Source organism: Mya arenaria, chromosome 1 (genome assembly GCF_026914265.1).
Source record: "Mya arenaria isolate MELC-2E11 chromosome 1, ASM2691426v1".
Classification (NCBI taxonomy): domain Eukaryota; kingdom Metazoa; phylum Mollusca; class Bivalvia; order Myida; family Myidae; genus Mya; species Mya arenaria.
In genome coordinates, this window is record NC_069122.1 from 61,444,554 (window position 1) to 61,461,575 (window position 17,022).

General features: G+C 36.0%; 1 protein-coding gene across 2 annotated transcripts in view; it reads left to right on the forward strand.

Moving 5' to 3' along the window:
• The first annotated feature begins 157 nt into the window (after positions 1–157).
• Positions 158–17,022, forward strand: part of LOC128240472 (parathyroid hormone/parathyroid hormone-related peptide receptor-like) — a 193,988-nt gene continuing 177,123 nt past the window's right edge. For both annotated transcript variants that reach the window (XM_052957119.1, XM_052957143.1), the window contains exon 1: positions 158–425. In XM_052957119.1, coding sequence (XP_052813079.1) covers positions 324–425 — 102 coding nt within the window. In that variant the 5' untranslated portion in view covers positions 158–323. The remainder of the gene's footprint in view (positions 426–17,022) is intronic.

A 17,022-nucleotide genomic window follows, 5' to 3' on the forward strand; every position in this document is an offset into this window, starting at 1 on the left:
AAATCTGCATATGTGACTTGTTCACGAACGAGATATATACTACGTTATTCAGTAGTGTCATAATACCGGAAGGATTTATTGTGAAATCAACAATAGTGATTAGTGAATCCACGACTTTTACAATCAAAGGATATATTAAATACCGTGAATACCATTGTTCAACTGTAACCCACGTTACCATAGACAAAACTGACGAAGGTGATTTGTGAATAAACGACAACAAAATATTTAACGACGGGGTCAATCGTATAGTCACATTAAGAAATTGTCGGGTGAATTTCCGACTACAATTCTAGTGTAGGGGATAACTTGAAAACGTCGCCATGGATACCAGAGTTATAGCCTTGTCCTCGTTGATCTTAGCCTCACAGACACATCGCGTGATGTCCGCCCTTGACCTCTGGCATCTACGTAGGCCTGCCAAGGTCAGTACATTCATGTTGTCTATGACTGTTTCATCTATACGCGCTGTATTACATATTTATCATAATGTATTGGTCTCCGTGTAGTTGAAGTTGTTCGGCTTTTCAACTGCACGGAACAGGGTGATATTTTAGAAACGTCCCGAGTGGGGCTTAAACCTGCAAATCCAAATCCCTGCCAAGCATGCTGTTTTGTTTTTGAGAAAGCAATATAACGTGATGTTACAAATATCTTTCATAAAGAATAACATATCTATTAGATATTACACCAGTCCTTTTGGCGTAGTAATAAGGTTTTCTGTTTTCTATTTTTGTCTTGAATTTACTGGCATACGTTTGCACCTCGCTAAAACAAGACTATTTTTTTCATTAAATATATGCTAGATATTAGGTTTGATATATTAGAATACATCGACTTCCGATGTATTTTATTATTCCATGCATTTCTTTCCACTGATTTTACCTGCATTCAACGTTCGCTCGGACAATGGGGACTGGTGGCGAGAGAACCGGGTGTACCGCCCTAGGATCCGCTACTGAACTTTGCGTGTCGCACTCAATACTTAGGCTATATTCTTTAGGTCAAGTTCAATCTTGTATTGTGATTGTAAGACTTTGTGACTTTTGTGGTCAAGCAGTGAACATACAATACAGTCGAAACTCGCTATGTTGAACTCTTATATCTCGATGTTTTGGTTCTTTAAAAAAAAAATCAAATCTGCTGGGTTCGATGACAGTTTTTGTATTTCGGTTATATCGAATGTTTGTTATCTCGAAGTATTCCAGAGGTCATTATGGCTTCGATATAGTGAGTGTTGACAATGGCAAAACATGCTCTTACATAGTTTCTAGCTCTGTTTAATATTAAGGGTCTTTAGAGATTTATTTTCGTAAATGTTTTCATTTACAATATACTTATATTTCTGTTCGTTTTTTCACCACACATAATATTATCATCTTTTGGATTTATTAGTTGTTCGATTAACGTTTTGTACATCAAGTTTCCAGAATTAGAACATTATCAATCTTCACCAAGATGCGTGTGTTCACAGTGTGGCACATTTTCAAAGAACGATAAAAATCAAACATGAACCATAAAATATAATTATCGGGTTATCCGAATAGCTGCATATTTATGGATTTCGTGATTGATGTCTGGCGCATGGACCGAGATAGTTGCCCAGAAAATACAGACTTCCTTATCGCGTGTTCACGTTCGGTATCTTCATTCAAGAAAAGGACATTTTTTTCTGATTTATTTTTTTACGATAATACTTCGAGATATGGCTAGAAGTTTTAAACAAATATTTTGACAAGCAGCTCTTATAATTGTTGGAACGTACACATCATTAGTTGCTTCCTCTAATCTTTTCGCTGATATGCGATCAAAAAAAGAACATTAGACACAGGAGATAACGTCATGTCTTGATATGAAAGTTATATAAAAAAACACTCTGATATTTAACACGTTCATTCTTAAAATCAAACTATTTTTTGCTTCAGTCTAGGTAACCTACGAACAAATTGCTTAAGTTCAGATGTCGATTTCAATAAGGAATTCAGTCGTTCGTAGTTTCAAATTTAAATGATCTTTAGTGTCAAATTATCTCTATCCGTCTAGCTTATTGTGTGGATTAACTGTCATTCAGTATAAAAATAATCGCAATTGCCTGGCCATACATATTTTGACTTTTATGACGCTAAACAGTGTGAATGTTATTAAACTTGAGGAAACGGCACCCTTACTTATGTACGCAGATTGTGACAAGCGATCTGACTTCGAGTTTTCAATTGTAAAGATGCTTATAAATTTTTAAGTGATATTTTATTATGCATTTAAAATTAAAAATGCAATACAGTCTTTAAATAGTTTAATGGACGTTTTTTTTCTTAAAGATTGGGCTAGATCATGTAGTTTCCGTTGTGTTACAGTCGAACCCCGTTGGCTCGAACTCGCTTGGCTCGAATTCCTAGTTGGCTCGAACTAGATGTAAAGGGCCGATTTCTTTATATGAAGGTAAACTCGAATTTTTCCCAGGCTCGATGTATTTTCGCCGGTCCCTGGGAGTTCGAGCCAACGGGGTTCGACTGAATATAAATTATATTGTCGGTTAGGATCTTATACATATTGTCGGTATCAATAGCGTTCACGTAATTTGCCATTGGTTAACGATCGCCGCGAGTATTCACAACATACCTTTAACCTTATGCTGCAACAAAAGTAAACTCATGTACTCAATATAACCTCTACTGTATGTTATTTGAATCTCAGGCGCACAGCTCCCTATGCACAAATACACAAGGTCGAACATAAGCTCCCGAAAAAGTAAATAGAAACAATTCACGTAATGTTTTAAAACATGCATTATAAACAAAGTTAAGGGTATTAGACTTACTTTAACCTCATGATGAATATATGTTCTAGTTTGCCTTGATATGTCTAAATATGAAAGATATAGAGGATATTTGTTTATTTCGGTGTAAGATCGTAATTTATTTCACAGTATCATTGAAAATGTAGTTTTTTATGATCACGAGTGAAATAAAAAAGGATCTTACACCGAAATAAACAGATTTTCTATTTCTTTTATGCTTATTTTCGGAGTTTTGTTTGGTTTGTTTTATTTATTTCTGAATTACCCCCTTTTTTGAAAAGGGTGGGCTTTAGGCCGCTACCCGTGGGGCGCCCCTCATGCATAGTTATAGCTGTCAACTTTTCTACTTTCGGTTTGCTGAGAAATAGATCTCTGCTATTCATTCTTATAGCTTAATATTCGCTCGTTTTTTATTGCAAAGCTTTTGGAACAGTAAACAATGAAGTATTATTAGTGCACATATGTTCCAAAAAATAATGAAAACACTTTTTATTTTAAGATGGGCATGAATACAAAACCAAATGACTACGCCGCTATTTAAAGAATGAAAATTTGGAAGGTCAAAGTGTTAGCAAAACAAATGTGGATACTCATTGGATTTTAACCATTCTTCTTAGTTTAAGAATGCATGTACGCGTGTTTTTATAGTAAGTTAATATTCAGTCATCTTACTGTCAGAGACCAGTCTGTTTCGATTTAAAATGTTTGTTTTCCAGATAAAGAGTAAATGCCACGCTAGTTTGTTGACACATTTTGAGGTGTGGGTGGGGTAAAAAATATCGGATCTATCTGTAAATTGTGTGAATTCTCCAGGAAGCTCATTTTACGTACTACAACGGTTAACAGTTCAAAATACATTTGAACGAGGATATAAAATTTTATTTATGTTCGAACAGTTGTTTTTGTCTGTAATTTGTTTGGTATGAATGCAAATGTTCGAACATTCAGCTTCAAAGATCATTAAAATGTTTGATAAACGGGATAACCGGTAATAAACGGTAAGTTGTTAATTTCCAATTATATATTTATTTAAATTTATAAAATATTTCTTTCTTTTTTTTAACATTTTTTGACATAAGTCCAATGTTCTGTTTTGATCAAGGCAAGTACATGTAACAACAAAGGAATTTAAAAGTAGTTCTGACGGTTGATATTTTCACTCCTTATTTTGCAGTGAAAATATCAAATTGATATTTTCACTGTTGTTATTTCACTGTTAAACCACCATATTTCATCATGAAAGCATGAAAGAAAACGGTTTATTTCAGTTTTACGGAATTAACACAACAGCACAGGTCTTACAGTTGCCTAACAACTATGTGGGAAGTTAAATGATCCGTTGAATTACTTATGTACATCATTCGCCGTGGAAATTGAGTTATTTCCTGCATAACTATTGGAGCTTTCGTCACACCGCATTTCCATATTGTAAGAACGCAAAGGAATCACCCTGTTAACACCGAAAGTCACCTTCTTCATAAATCACTAATATTTTTTTCTCGAACACAGTCACTTCATCTTCAAAATTTAAAACAAAAATATTTTAATTGTTTGCCACTTTTCTACGATATACTTTGAACACCATTGAGATACAGAATCTCTAAGAATCAACAGAAAAATACTAAGACATGCGTATTGTGTTTATACATAACTGTAAACAGCAAACACTCTGATTTACGTCGGGGTTAGTGTGGGGAGGGACTGGCGATGACGAAAGGATCAGAAGGCACTTGAAGGAGATAGAGATGAGGAACGAGGTGTGTAGGCGGGGGACGGGCCTATTTTCATAATAGTGCATATCTTTGGACTGATCATGACAAAAACACTCAGTATTAATTGCAAACCTCTCATTATAGACCGTAAATCAACGCATTAACAGACAGCCTATATTCAGAGACTAGTGATGGTTTTGCATGAGCCTTTTCCGAGCCTCAAACGCTTTCTCTGTAACTATCTGATAAGCCTTTAATTACAATATCTTACTTCTTCCGCTGTTTATCTCATTTTAGGCGAACTGGTGATTGATCCCTTTTATCAGAATGCAAAATAATAGAGCTGGTAGCACAGGTTTGTTTAAACCTCTACTTTCATTCATTAAATGAGCTTTTTAAATGAGTCATTAGATTGAAGAACAAGAACCAAACCTCCTCGCTTTAGTTCACGTGGTCTAAGTCGGATAGACAACTCGTGGACGTATCTATGACAAATATGCCCCCGCTACGCTCGGGTATATATGTCATAGGTACGTCCACTACGCTACGCTCGGGTATATATGTCATAGGTACGTCCACTACGCTGCGCTCGGGTATATATGTCATAGATACGTCCACTCGTTGTCTATGCCCTCACTACGCTCGGGTATATATGTCATAGGTACGTCCACTACGCTACGCTCGGGTACATATGTCATAGATACGTCCACTACGCTACGCTCGGGTATATATGTCATAGATACGTCCACTCGTTGTCTATGCCCTCACTACGCTCGGGTATATATGTCATAGATACGTCCACTACGCTACGCTCGGGTATATATGTCATAGATACGTCCACTCGTTGTCTATGCCCTCACTACGCTCGGGTATATATGTCATAGATACGTCTACTACACTACTCTCGGGTATATATGTCATAGATACGTCCACTACGCTACGCTCGGGTATATATGTCATAGATACGTCCACTACGCTACGCTCGGGTATATATGTCATAGATACGTCCACTCGTTGTCTATGCCCTCACTACGCTCGGGTATATATGTCATAGATACGTCCACTACGCTACGCTCGGGTATATATGTCATAGATACGTCCACTCGTTGTCTATGCCCTCACTACGCTCTGGTATATATGTCATAGATACGTCCACTACGCTACGCTCGGGTATATATGTCATAGATACGTCCACTACGCTACGCTCTGGTATATATGTCATAGATACGTCCACTCGTTGTCTATGCCCTCACTACGCTCGGGTATATATGTCATAGATACGTCCACTACGCTACGCTCGGGTATATATGTCATAGATACGTCCACTCGTTGTCTATGCCCTCACTACGCTCGGGTATATATGTCATAGATACGTCCACTCGTTGTCTATGCCCTCACTACGCTCGGGTATATATGTCATAGATACGTCTACTACACTACGCTCGGGTATATATGTCATAGATACGTCCACTACGCTACGCTCGGGTATATATGTCATAGATACGTCCACTACGCTACGCTCGGGTATATATTTCATTGATACGTCCACTCGTTGTCTATGCCCTCACTTCGCTCGGGTATATATATGTAATAGATACGTCTACTACACTACGCTCGGGTATATATGTCATAGATACGTCCACTACGCTACACCCGGGTATATATGTCATAGATACGTCCACTACGCTACACTCGGGTATATATGTCATAGATACGTGCACTACGCTGCACTCGGGTATATATGTCATAGATACGTCCACTCGTTGTCTATGCCCTCACTACGCTCGGGTATATATGTCATAGATACGTCTACTACACTACGCTCGGATATATATGTCATAGATACGTCCACTACGCTACGCTCGGGTATATATGTCATAGATACGTCCACTACGCTACGCTCGGGTATATATGTCATAGATACGTCCACTACGCTACGCTCGGGTATATATGTCATAGATACGTCCACTACGCAACACTCGGGTATATATGTCATAGATACGTCCACTCGTTGTCTATCCTATACTTATAACATGAGATGTTCTGATGAAATCAATGTGAATATAGCAGCATAAACAATAATACCTACTGTAATCTTATAAAAAGAGAAATACGAAAAAGGGTAGGTAGGTGGCTTGTGTTCATTTTCATAACTGTTTATCTGACCGAAAAAATTAACCTACAACTGGTATTTATCTGTGTTATGTTATTGGAAACATATAAATTACATTAAGAGCATGTGACCTGTTAACTTAAATAAAATGTGTGTGATATTGTTCTTTGTCGTGGTAGGCAATCACTGTATGTTGGACCTGGAGTTTTGTAGCTTCTCCTTGATTTATTTGGGGTCGTCCGTATTTTCTGATTTCCGATTTAGCAATTCTGTATACACATGTTTACAATGAACTGTCAATAATCTTATACTCTAACATTTTGTGTTCTTACTAATTGCATGTATGTGACCATGATGTGTATGTCTGCCTTAATTGACAGACAGTACATACCTTAAATTTTCATCTTTTAACCATAACGAAACATTGTTGTAAGGTGTAATCATTTCACGCTTAATGCCCAATATCGCTAGTAAAATGCAATTTATGTTGATAAAATCTTTGTTTTGTAATATACGCCTTTTTAAATTCATAAACTTTAATTTATCCGACTGTTCGTAATAAGTTCATATTAAATTTCGTTATGCGAAACTGTTTTCGATTTTCCGGGAGTTGAAACCTCGATGGAATAACGTAAAATCGGTTTATATCACATATTAAACGCTCACAGAAACAAAGACTAACGTTTTACACATTCAATCTATCAATGTTTGAACTCAAGGGAACGCTTCATCAATGTTGAACTGTTTTTATTGCGATAGCGATGAAACCTAAAACATCGTGTACATAATCAAAAACTATCAGCTTTATCAATATTTATGGATTCAATGATTGATATCTAGCTCAAAGTCTGACTTACGTTCACATAAATTACAATAAAATCAGGCTTATTTATCAGCTGCACAAGATTTGTATCTTCACTCTCCAAGATGACACATATGTCTGTTATATTGTCAAGATAATTATCTCTAAGCAGAGGTGATACGTTATACACACATATTTTGTCAATTATTGAAGTTTTAAGAGCATAAGTATCATTTGTTGTCAAGCTAATCTTGAAGTGGATAAGCGTTTGAAACAAAACTATGGAAACACAGATACATGAGATAGTAGCATGCACTGACAAAGAAAAGACTTGTAAAGTGGAACCCCGTTTGCTCGAAATCGTTTGGCTCGAATCCATCATTTGCTCGAACTGAATGTAAAAGACAGATCCCAGATAGTTATTTAAACTGAAGGTAAGCCGTCCCACTTGACTCGATTTTTCCGAGCCTCGAGGTAAATTCACCGGTCCCTGCGAATTCGAGCAAACGGGTTTCAACTGTTTATCTGTTTTATCTTTTAAAGAGGATGACAGTACCAATGGAAATATTTAGCTGTATATATTAACTTTACATCCATTCCATAATATCATACAAGTACACGAGACAAATCTCAATCTCATGAGAGCATGGAATGATTCAAAATATTGTTCTCGTTTTAAAAATGTATTTTTACATTTAATGTGATGATAAAAACCTTGTCAATATTTCAAGGAAAACTCATTCAAGTGCAAAAATGTACTTAAGTGATTTCCTAAAAGCAATGAGTTGTATTTAATTCGTTTGTTTTTTCTTGTAACATTTTTTTCTTTGCTATATTTGTCAATTTACTTCTATGAATATGCTTATAGAAAATGTAAAAACATATACAGCATTTGCTTTTCAGTAACTTATGATTTTAAATTGAGTTTAGTTTGATTTTGAGTTTTGGTTTGAGTATTTTTGTAATATTGGGACCTGAAATATCGGAGTTCGTGACAATGCATACTGCAAACGAGTATCTATTGCCCTTTTGGGAAGATTTCGTCATAAATACGTTAAAATTATTGCTGGCGTTCAATGCGAAGCGAACAGGTTTTTTTTATATAAAAAAAACAGGTAAAGAATGATAGCGATGTTCATTAAATGCGAAGTTGACCTTTTGGTTGTTCTATTTAACTTTCTATTGCCTACAGATAGTAAAAAAAACCGCCTCGACATTTTCGTTTATAGCATAACCTATTTTTCCTTAGCCCGAGAATTCAAAGTTATAAAACATAATGATCGATAAATCAGCATATCTACCGTCAGCCTTTTTGCACACAAATAACATGATTTGGCGTGAGAGAGTTCCACTTGCACAGTCACTATCTGATGAACATACACTTTGGATCAATCACTTCCAATTTCCCTTTTTTTCACGATAGTCGTGATTGATTGTGATATACTCATCCAAAAGCGCAAGATCGTAACATGTTATCGTCGCCTTTAAAACAGGTGTGTAACATTCAAATGTTCAACATAAACAAAGACAACGCCACCTCTACTTTTGCTTCCACTTCCTCTACAATTAATGCTAATAATATTGCCACGATCGCCAAGTCATCATCAACAATATAAACCAGAACAACAAGTATGTATTGTATAACTTATACCACAGCTTCAACAAAAAAGACAACTTAGAAACAACCCCATTGCCTTCTTCTGACAGTACCTCTTTCACTGTCGCTGCCGCTCCCGAAACCTTAATCATAACAACTTACCCTACCACCACAACAACCAGCATCACCATCACGACCAGCACCACCACCATCATCAACATCATCATCATCATCATCATCATCATCATCATCATCATCATCATCATCATCATCATCATCATCATCATCATCATCATCATAATCATCATCATCATCATCATCATCATCATCATCATCATCATCATCATCATCATCACCTTCATCATCATCATCGTAACCACCACCACCATCACCACCACCACCACCACCGCCACCGCCGCAACCACCACCGCCGCCGCCGCCGCCACCACCACCACCACCACCACCACCGCTATTAATATTACTATGAGTATAAGTACTGCTGTAACACTACTAAGAAAACGACCGCCACAACTACTACTACTACTACTACTACTACTACTACTACTACTACTACTACTACTACTTCTACTACTACTACTACTGCTACTGCTACTGCTACTGCTAATGCTACTACTACTACTACTACTACTACTACTACTAATAATAATAATAATAATAATAATACTAATACTACTACTACAACAACAACAACAATTTATATTACTACCACTTAACTCCCTCTACCGCCACCACCACAAACATCACCACCACAACTACCATCATCATCACCACCACCACCACCACCACCACCACCTTCAGCACTAATACCACCACCAACACTAATACCACCACCACTTCAATTTCCACCACCACCACCACTTACACCACTTCGACAGTCACAATTCCTACTATAACAACTACCACCAGTTCCACCACATCCACCAAAACCACCACCACCACTACCAAAAACACCACCAAGACTATCACAACAGCCACCACCACCCCCCACTGCTACTCAAGCAGTGATATTGTTTTACTTGACAATTTCAAGTTTGATTGAAAAGACTTATTATGTACTATATGCGTAGTTCTATATATACATTGCATGTTTTACCATCAACTGCCAACTGATATCAAAGACAAAGTAAAGGTAGTGTGCTTGTTTTAGTTATGATATTCCTATGTAATCAAATAACATTTGTTTTGTTGAATTACATTAACTCATTCTAATAAGGACCATGCTATCGTTCGTAGAATACCTACATGTTTTGCTTGAAATGAGCGTGGTTGTTAATGTCTAGATATGTTTGAACCTGTCTCTTAACTTGATGAATCGATGTAGGCTCAAATGTAAATGTTTTTTGATAAAATAGACATATAGTGGATAAGATGAGCCTGATCGTAAGATAAGCTGACATAGATATTTAAGATACTGTGAATGATAGATATAAATGTATATGCTGAGAACGGTGTAATTGGTTCAACATAAAAAAAAATGTTTAGCTTGACAGGAAAATGTATATTTTGTTATGTAAAATAAACATGAGCATTCTAGATAACCATTTCATCATGTCTTGCATACCTGCATTCTTGTTATTTTGTTTGTTTTAGGCCAGCTTCAATAGCTATTAGGAATACTTGTAAAATGACCTTTCTGTGTGTATTTCAATACAAAATACAATGTACACTTTAACGTCCAATACATCAATGAAGGGCCTTTCGCATTTGCAAATAATTTCCGATGAACGCAACATCTTCGGATATGGTCGGATCGCAAACCATCGCTTTTTAAGATAAAAAGCGTACTATTGTTTGAATTGTGTTATCATGCCAAGAAATGTGTTAGTTGACATGTTGAAAAGTTGTTAATGGTTTGTAAAATGTTTTGTTGTCATTAGAGTTTCAATGTTACGTTAGAAAGTGATTTTTTGTTGTCTGTAACAATAAAATGTGTAAACCGATCGTTTCATTCTATTTACTGCATGGGTGTGTTGTTTATTGTCAATTCTGGATAAGTAAAATAACCTATTGGTGAAAATATAAGTAACGAAGTGCGTGATTCATGTCATTATCAAAGACATCAACGCAGTTGGGCTGGTTAGTAGGCGTACTCAGCCCAACTGCGTTCATATCCCAATGATGACATCAATCACGCAATTTATTCCTTTAAGTGAATGTCAATGCTTAAACGTAAAACAACAAAGTGCACTTAGATTTTACACGACATTTCCTGTAATGGTTCCTCCGGTAATGACTGTTTTAATCACTCCAATTAATACTTAATGAATTTTCTTGAATATAAACACATATCATACATTGAATGCATTCAAAATAAATTCTTTAGAAATTAAATAAACATGAGAGCATGCTAGTATGCTGATACGTGATATGAATTGATGAAAATGATGTGCTGTATATTGACAGTCATATATAAACCATGGCAATTTGTTGTAATCATGTAGTTTTCATTTTAAATATGTAAACGCATTACGGATGAGCTATGATAGTCGATAGAAAATAATGATAAAACTGGACATGAATTCCAAGAGTCAGAGACTTGCCGAGTTACGAACTTTGACCTTAAATAAATACACCTTACGAATGAAAGAATTATTATTTAAACTAACCTATTTTAATCTCTGTTGTCAAAGCACTTTTGGTTCAATTATAAAAGGGAAAACTCTAGCAAGAACTTGTTTTATTCAACATGTGTTAATTTGAATTAATTTGTTTCATATAATAAAATAATATATCAATGGAAAACTAAAACCTAATAAGCATCACTATTTTAAGACTTGTTTACACTGTTTAAGTTCGTCAAAATGAGTGCATTGTACCATGCATCTTAACTGCAGGAAAATTCTAACTGAACACTGATGTTAAAATTTCGTAATAGGAGTCGAATTTGTAGATTTCACGAATTTTGAACTAGTTGTCGACCTTGCAGAACTTCTTGAAGTGTCACTTCGCGTAGATTTCGCGGACTTGCTTTTTAACTTCTGCCTAGCGTTCATAACTGTCATATAATATTTGAAAGAGTTCACCTCTCGTTTCGCGATATCATCGTGTTTATAGAAAATGAGCTTATCTTTTCCTAACACAAGTCCCTTTTTGACAGATTTTTCGAGATCTGCCTCAGTATTAAAATCCACGATCCATCGACTGTGCACATCCGGTTGTACCACGCGGATATCCAAAGGATCAAACTGGATCGATTTGACCTTGACCCCAATTTGTGTCTCGATGAGGTATTTTACCTCTGCGTGTGAAGAGTATTCATTGTCCCGGAAGCTAAAAATTGCAGCTTTTGGACGAGCTTCCGGTTCGTCTTTCCGCATGTGCATGGTGGGTTTGATCCGGTAAAATCCGTCAGTTATTTCTTCGTCATCAGAATCTGTATCGTCATAAAACTCATCGGCGTCATTTGACTGCTTGTTGTTAGTCTTTGGACTAAAAATAGAAACAATCATTTCATTATACACGTTAGAGTGACACTCTTATTTAAAATCAATACATGCACATGTATAACAAACACTGATTTTGAGTGATAAAGCTTTAACAACTTACTAAATAGAGCATTTTGTGAAAATATTGATTAAAGATTACACGATTGTTACCGTGTATTTAATAGTTGACCACGCAATAATATTAAATGATTGGTTAGTGCTAAAAGATTTACTGTGATTTACTATCGTCTCATATGGTAAAAATACCGTGTTTTTTTGTACCCTTACATTTCGTCATTTATTCATCCTTTGCGGTAAGTTAATACATATTAATTGAGGTAAATCTTATTTTGGAGTAAGACAGCATCATCAAAAATAAGTATCTCCTGTGATTATAAGTTGTTCATTTTCCCGTGCTTGACAAGCACGGCAATGTGGCTGAAGATCCCCATGATCACATGCTTTATTGTTTGATAAGTTTGGAAGAAAGATGGAATAGCTATCACCTTTCAATACACTGACGTTATACAAAAAATGAAATACTATTAGGCAGCAAATTATTGCTCTGATATGAACTAGCTGTCACTCAAGAATTTCATTGCACTGATATTATGACAAATTTAAAAATAATATTTAGATAACCAGCGAAAATGTCTGCTCATAAAGATATTTGATTTGGAGATAAGTTGCGCATAATGAAACGTAAATATTTGAACATATTTAGCGGAGCCACATTTGAATTGTTAATAACATTTACCTTTATTTTACACAGAGATGGTTTAACGTTAAAACAACAAAATCATAGGTGTACTTACTATTACATACAATATCCACTATAAAATGTCAGCCCTATTTCACTACATGTTTAATTTATTTATTTGTTCCAATGTTTCCACGAAAACATGTTTTAATTATCACATTTAAGTATTCCAAATCACAAATAGGATATATCAAATAAAGGCATTTAATTGCATCCACAATCAGCCTTCAGAGTATAAACTATTAGCCCAATTCATATCATTAAAACTTCTTTGTTAAAGATATCCTAAACCACCGACGATTAGAATTATGATCATTTTAAAAATCTTTTATTTATCCCCTTTCAAATGCGATTCAAGATTGTTCATTTATATCGTCGTGATCTACAAAATAAATAAGCGACCTTCAGTAATAGACGAAACAGAAGTTAAAGGTAATTATTTCGAAAGCCTGACAAAGGACGCTCGCATTTGAAGAGATATTAAACTTATAGTAAATGTCTACATTAACTGGCCGGGATATCGTCTTATACGTTGTTCAAACATGAGAGTGTTAACTTCTATTAATGGACGTATGTATCGTTTTAAACCTCGGGTCGTTTATTTTAACCTTCAACGGATGTGAAATTTAGAGTAAATAACTAAATATAATAGACAAATGCATGTAAATATTTGAAGAAATGAACGTTAGGTCATTTAAAATGAATTTGTATATGTGTAACATTATAATGATACACGTATTCCAAAGCTAGACTAGATCTTTGCATAAAATGATTAAAATGTTTATATTCTTAATTGGGTATACTATGTATTTTAAAGGTCCCGCCCCATTCGAGAGGTGAAAGGGCATCGTTTGGGTGTGAAATTGCCCGGTTTGGAAGGTTATTAAAAACGATTCTAACTGACAATAAAAAAAGATACAAGGGTTTCGCTCCACACTTGAATCAGGATGATTATATGCGTTGCGATATTAATACCTTTTCTGTCGTTTTACTTTATTATCAAAAATCACGCGTCATTATCTTTACACACGTTTTCAGCTTCAAATTTCAGATTTATAATCTTTCTGTAGGAGGGGAAACTCTACAGGCGTTTTCTATTCGGAAAATCTGAGTAGTTTCCCTTTACACACGTTTCCTTTTCTCTCAATTGCGAAATATGCACAAACGTTAGAGCGAGATGGATGTGTGACGGAATATACGATAATGCATTATATATTCTAAAAATAGCCAAATACTTCATCCTCCTCCCCTCCCACGTTAGCCACAATTTGCCCTTAAAGTGTTCGGTTATTTTGGAGAGGGCGCACGTCATGTTACCCATTGTATGTATATACCCGTATGTGATATGACTGGTGTAACTAATAATCAGTATGATTTACCTATATTTAGGCTCGGTGGGATCAGAGGCGAAGCTAATCTTTTTTGCTGACTGATCACGTTTATTCGATTTGGCTGTGGCTCTCCCCGGGGGTTCCGGCAACCTGTAGCCCGTCCCCTGGGGAGTCTTGCGGCCAGAAAACGAGTCTTTGATACAGTCGTCAGACACACCCAGTGAGCTTTTCCGGAATCCAAGGCCTGAAATAATGAACAACTAATACAACTTAAAGTAAATACATGACGGCTAAATGTGTTAATTGATGGATATAGGTTAGTGACCCCTAAAATAGTTTTCCGTATATATATATATATATATATTCCATAGTCAAATCAATGGACCAATTTTGTACGCGAAATAAAACTGAATTTTGGTGTAATCAACTTTCATCCACATGCATGTGTTAAAAAGGCTTTGTTGTAATGCACCAGTCAATTGTAACCACGGCCCCTCCAGGTCCGGAGAATTGCGGGGACTTTGACCTTCGGTCCAGCCAAGCCCGGGTAAAACTCCCGCCCTGCGGGGACGAACTGACGGTAAAATCCCCGCCAATTTTGAACGATTCTGTATTTCTTAGGCGCTCGCGTTTGTTTTCGTTGTTTTTTAAATTAAAAAATAGATAATGCGACACTTTATAACAATACGTCAGAAAAGCGTCCACTCATCATATACATAAAACAGGGCATCAGAAAAGCATTCAATCAACATAGCTCTTATATGCGTCCAAAAACGGGGCGACAAAAAAGCATCCTATCACATATCTCTTATATACGCACCATAAAACGGGATATACGCCATATCAACAGTCGTAAACTGTATATAAATCTGGCACAATGTGACGGCTGGAGAAAGATCCGTCGTAAACACTAACTCATACACAGTATAAAAGTATCCGTCTCGTCACGAATCTTCCCTGACAACGGCGATGAGTGCAACACTGTCGGAGCTCTATATCATAGGCTAAAGCTGCACTCTATTTTTAAGATGAACCAGACAAACTGCAGCAAAGATATTATCTGAACTCTCATACGAAACACGTGTTATGTCGTTTGTTGTTATGTAACACCGCATTAATTCTTGAAAATGAAAAAAAAAAAACTGAATTGGTTTGGGTTTTCTGGATAATTAATAATTAATAGAGAACAAATTTCTTGTGCAGAATTTATTAGCGACACTTAATCCTAAAATAGCCTCTGGATTTGAATTGTTGTTCAATTAAGTAAGATATTTATTGCGAAGTTAGTGTTTGCGAACAATTTATCGAAATAATAACTGAAACACTAGACCAGTTAATCACAACCTAATCATACACTGCAAAATACCGTTTTCCTTAACAGTAATACATTTTAAAAGCGCACGGCCTTTGGAGGAAAAGTCCAATGTTGCGTGCAAATGAATAATTATAGAAATAGGAATGAGAGTTTTGGGAGACTCAGGGTTGTAGAATAATGAAAAATAATGGCAAATTGATTGACCAAGAAAAATAATGGATTCATATGACATAATCGTTATAATAGCCTCTTGTTCCAGACAATTCCTGCACAATGACGTATTTGCAGGGGCGTAGCTGCACCAGATTAGGTGTGCCAGTTAGTTCTTCGTACGCATGTACCCTTGGGTATGTTTCACTTGAACGTATATTCTAGAATGCACAAAGGAGCGGTTTCCGACATAGGTGATGCTAAAGATAATATGTTTACTGAAGATCCTGGCCTACAACACCTACGTGGAGCTACGCCTGTGGACACATGCTCTTTGTAATCATTAACTTTCATCGTCGTAACTAAAAGCTGATAACACAATGCAAATAACTTTAATTTCAAGTTTAAAAAAGGCTATGCACGTCTTGTGCAGCTACGATAAATCTTCATTATGTGCAACGTCAACAAGAAGTCCAACATAATGTGACAAAGAGTGATGCATGAGCTTCGTCGTAAATCGTATACTAATTGACGGATGTGTCTAAACCAGTCAGCCAATAATAATGCAGAAAACAAGACTTAACTTGAAACCATTTGTAGCTGCTATCATTGTCATGAGTATGAAGCTGTTTTGTTTATAAGATCAATTTCGATCAACATCATTTGAATAGAGAAAAGTAATTTTCATATTTTATTTCTAACCCGCGAGGCAGGAAACTTCTAGCAAGCCGGGGACCACGAAGAGCTATCATGTAATGTACTGTTAGCAAATGCGTTCCAGAACTTACAATGAATAAGCTACGCATCCAGACAGCAGACAGAAATTAATAAATTGTATAAATAAAAAAACTGAAAGTTCTGCATGGATGGCAAGATGACACTGCACTTTATCATGTCGCCCGGAGAGGCAGATTGAAATGCATTGTTACTTTATACAACAAGTTCCGATTGAATATGTTTGCATATATCTTAATGTTTATTGCAGTCGTTGAAATTGTT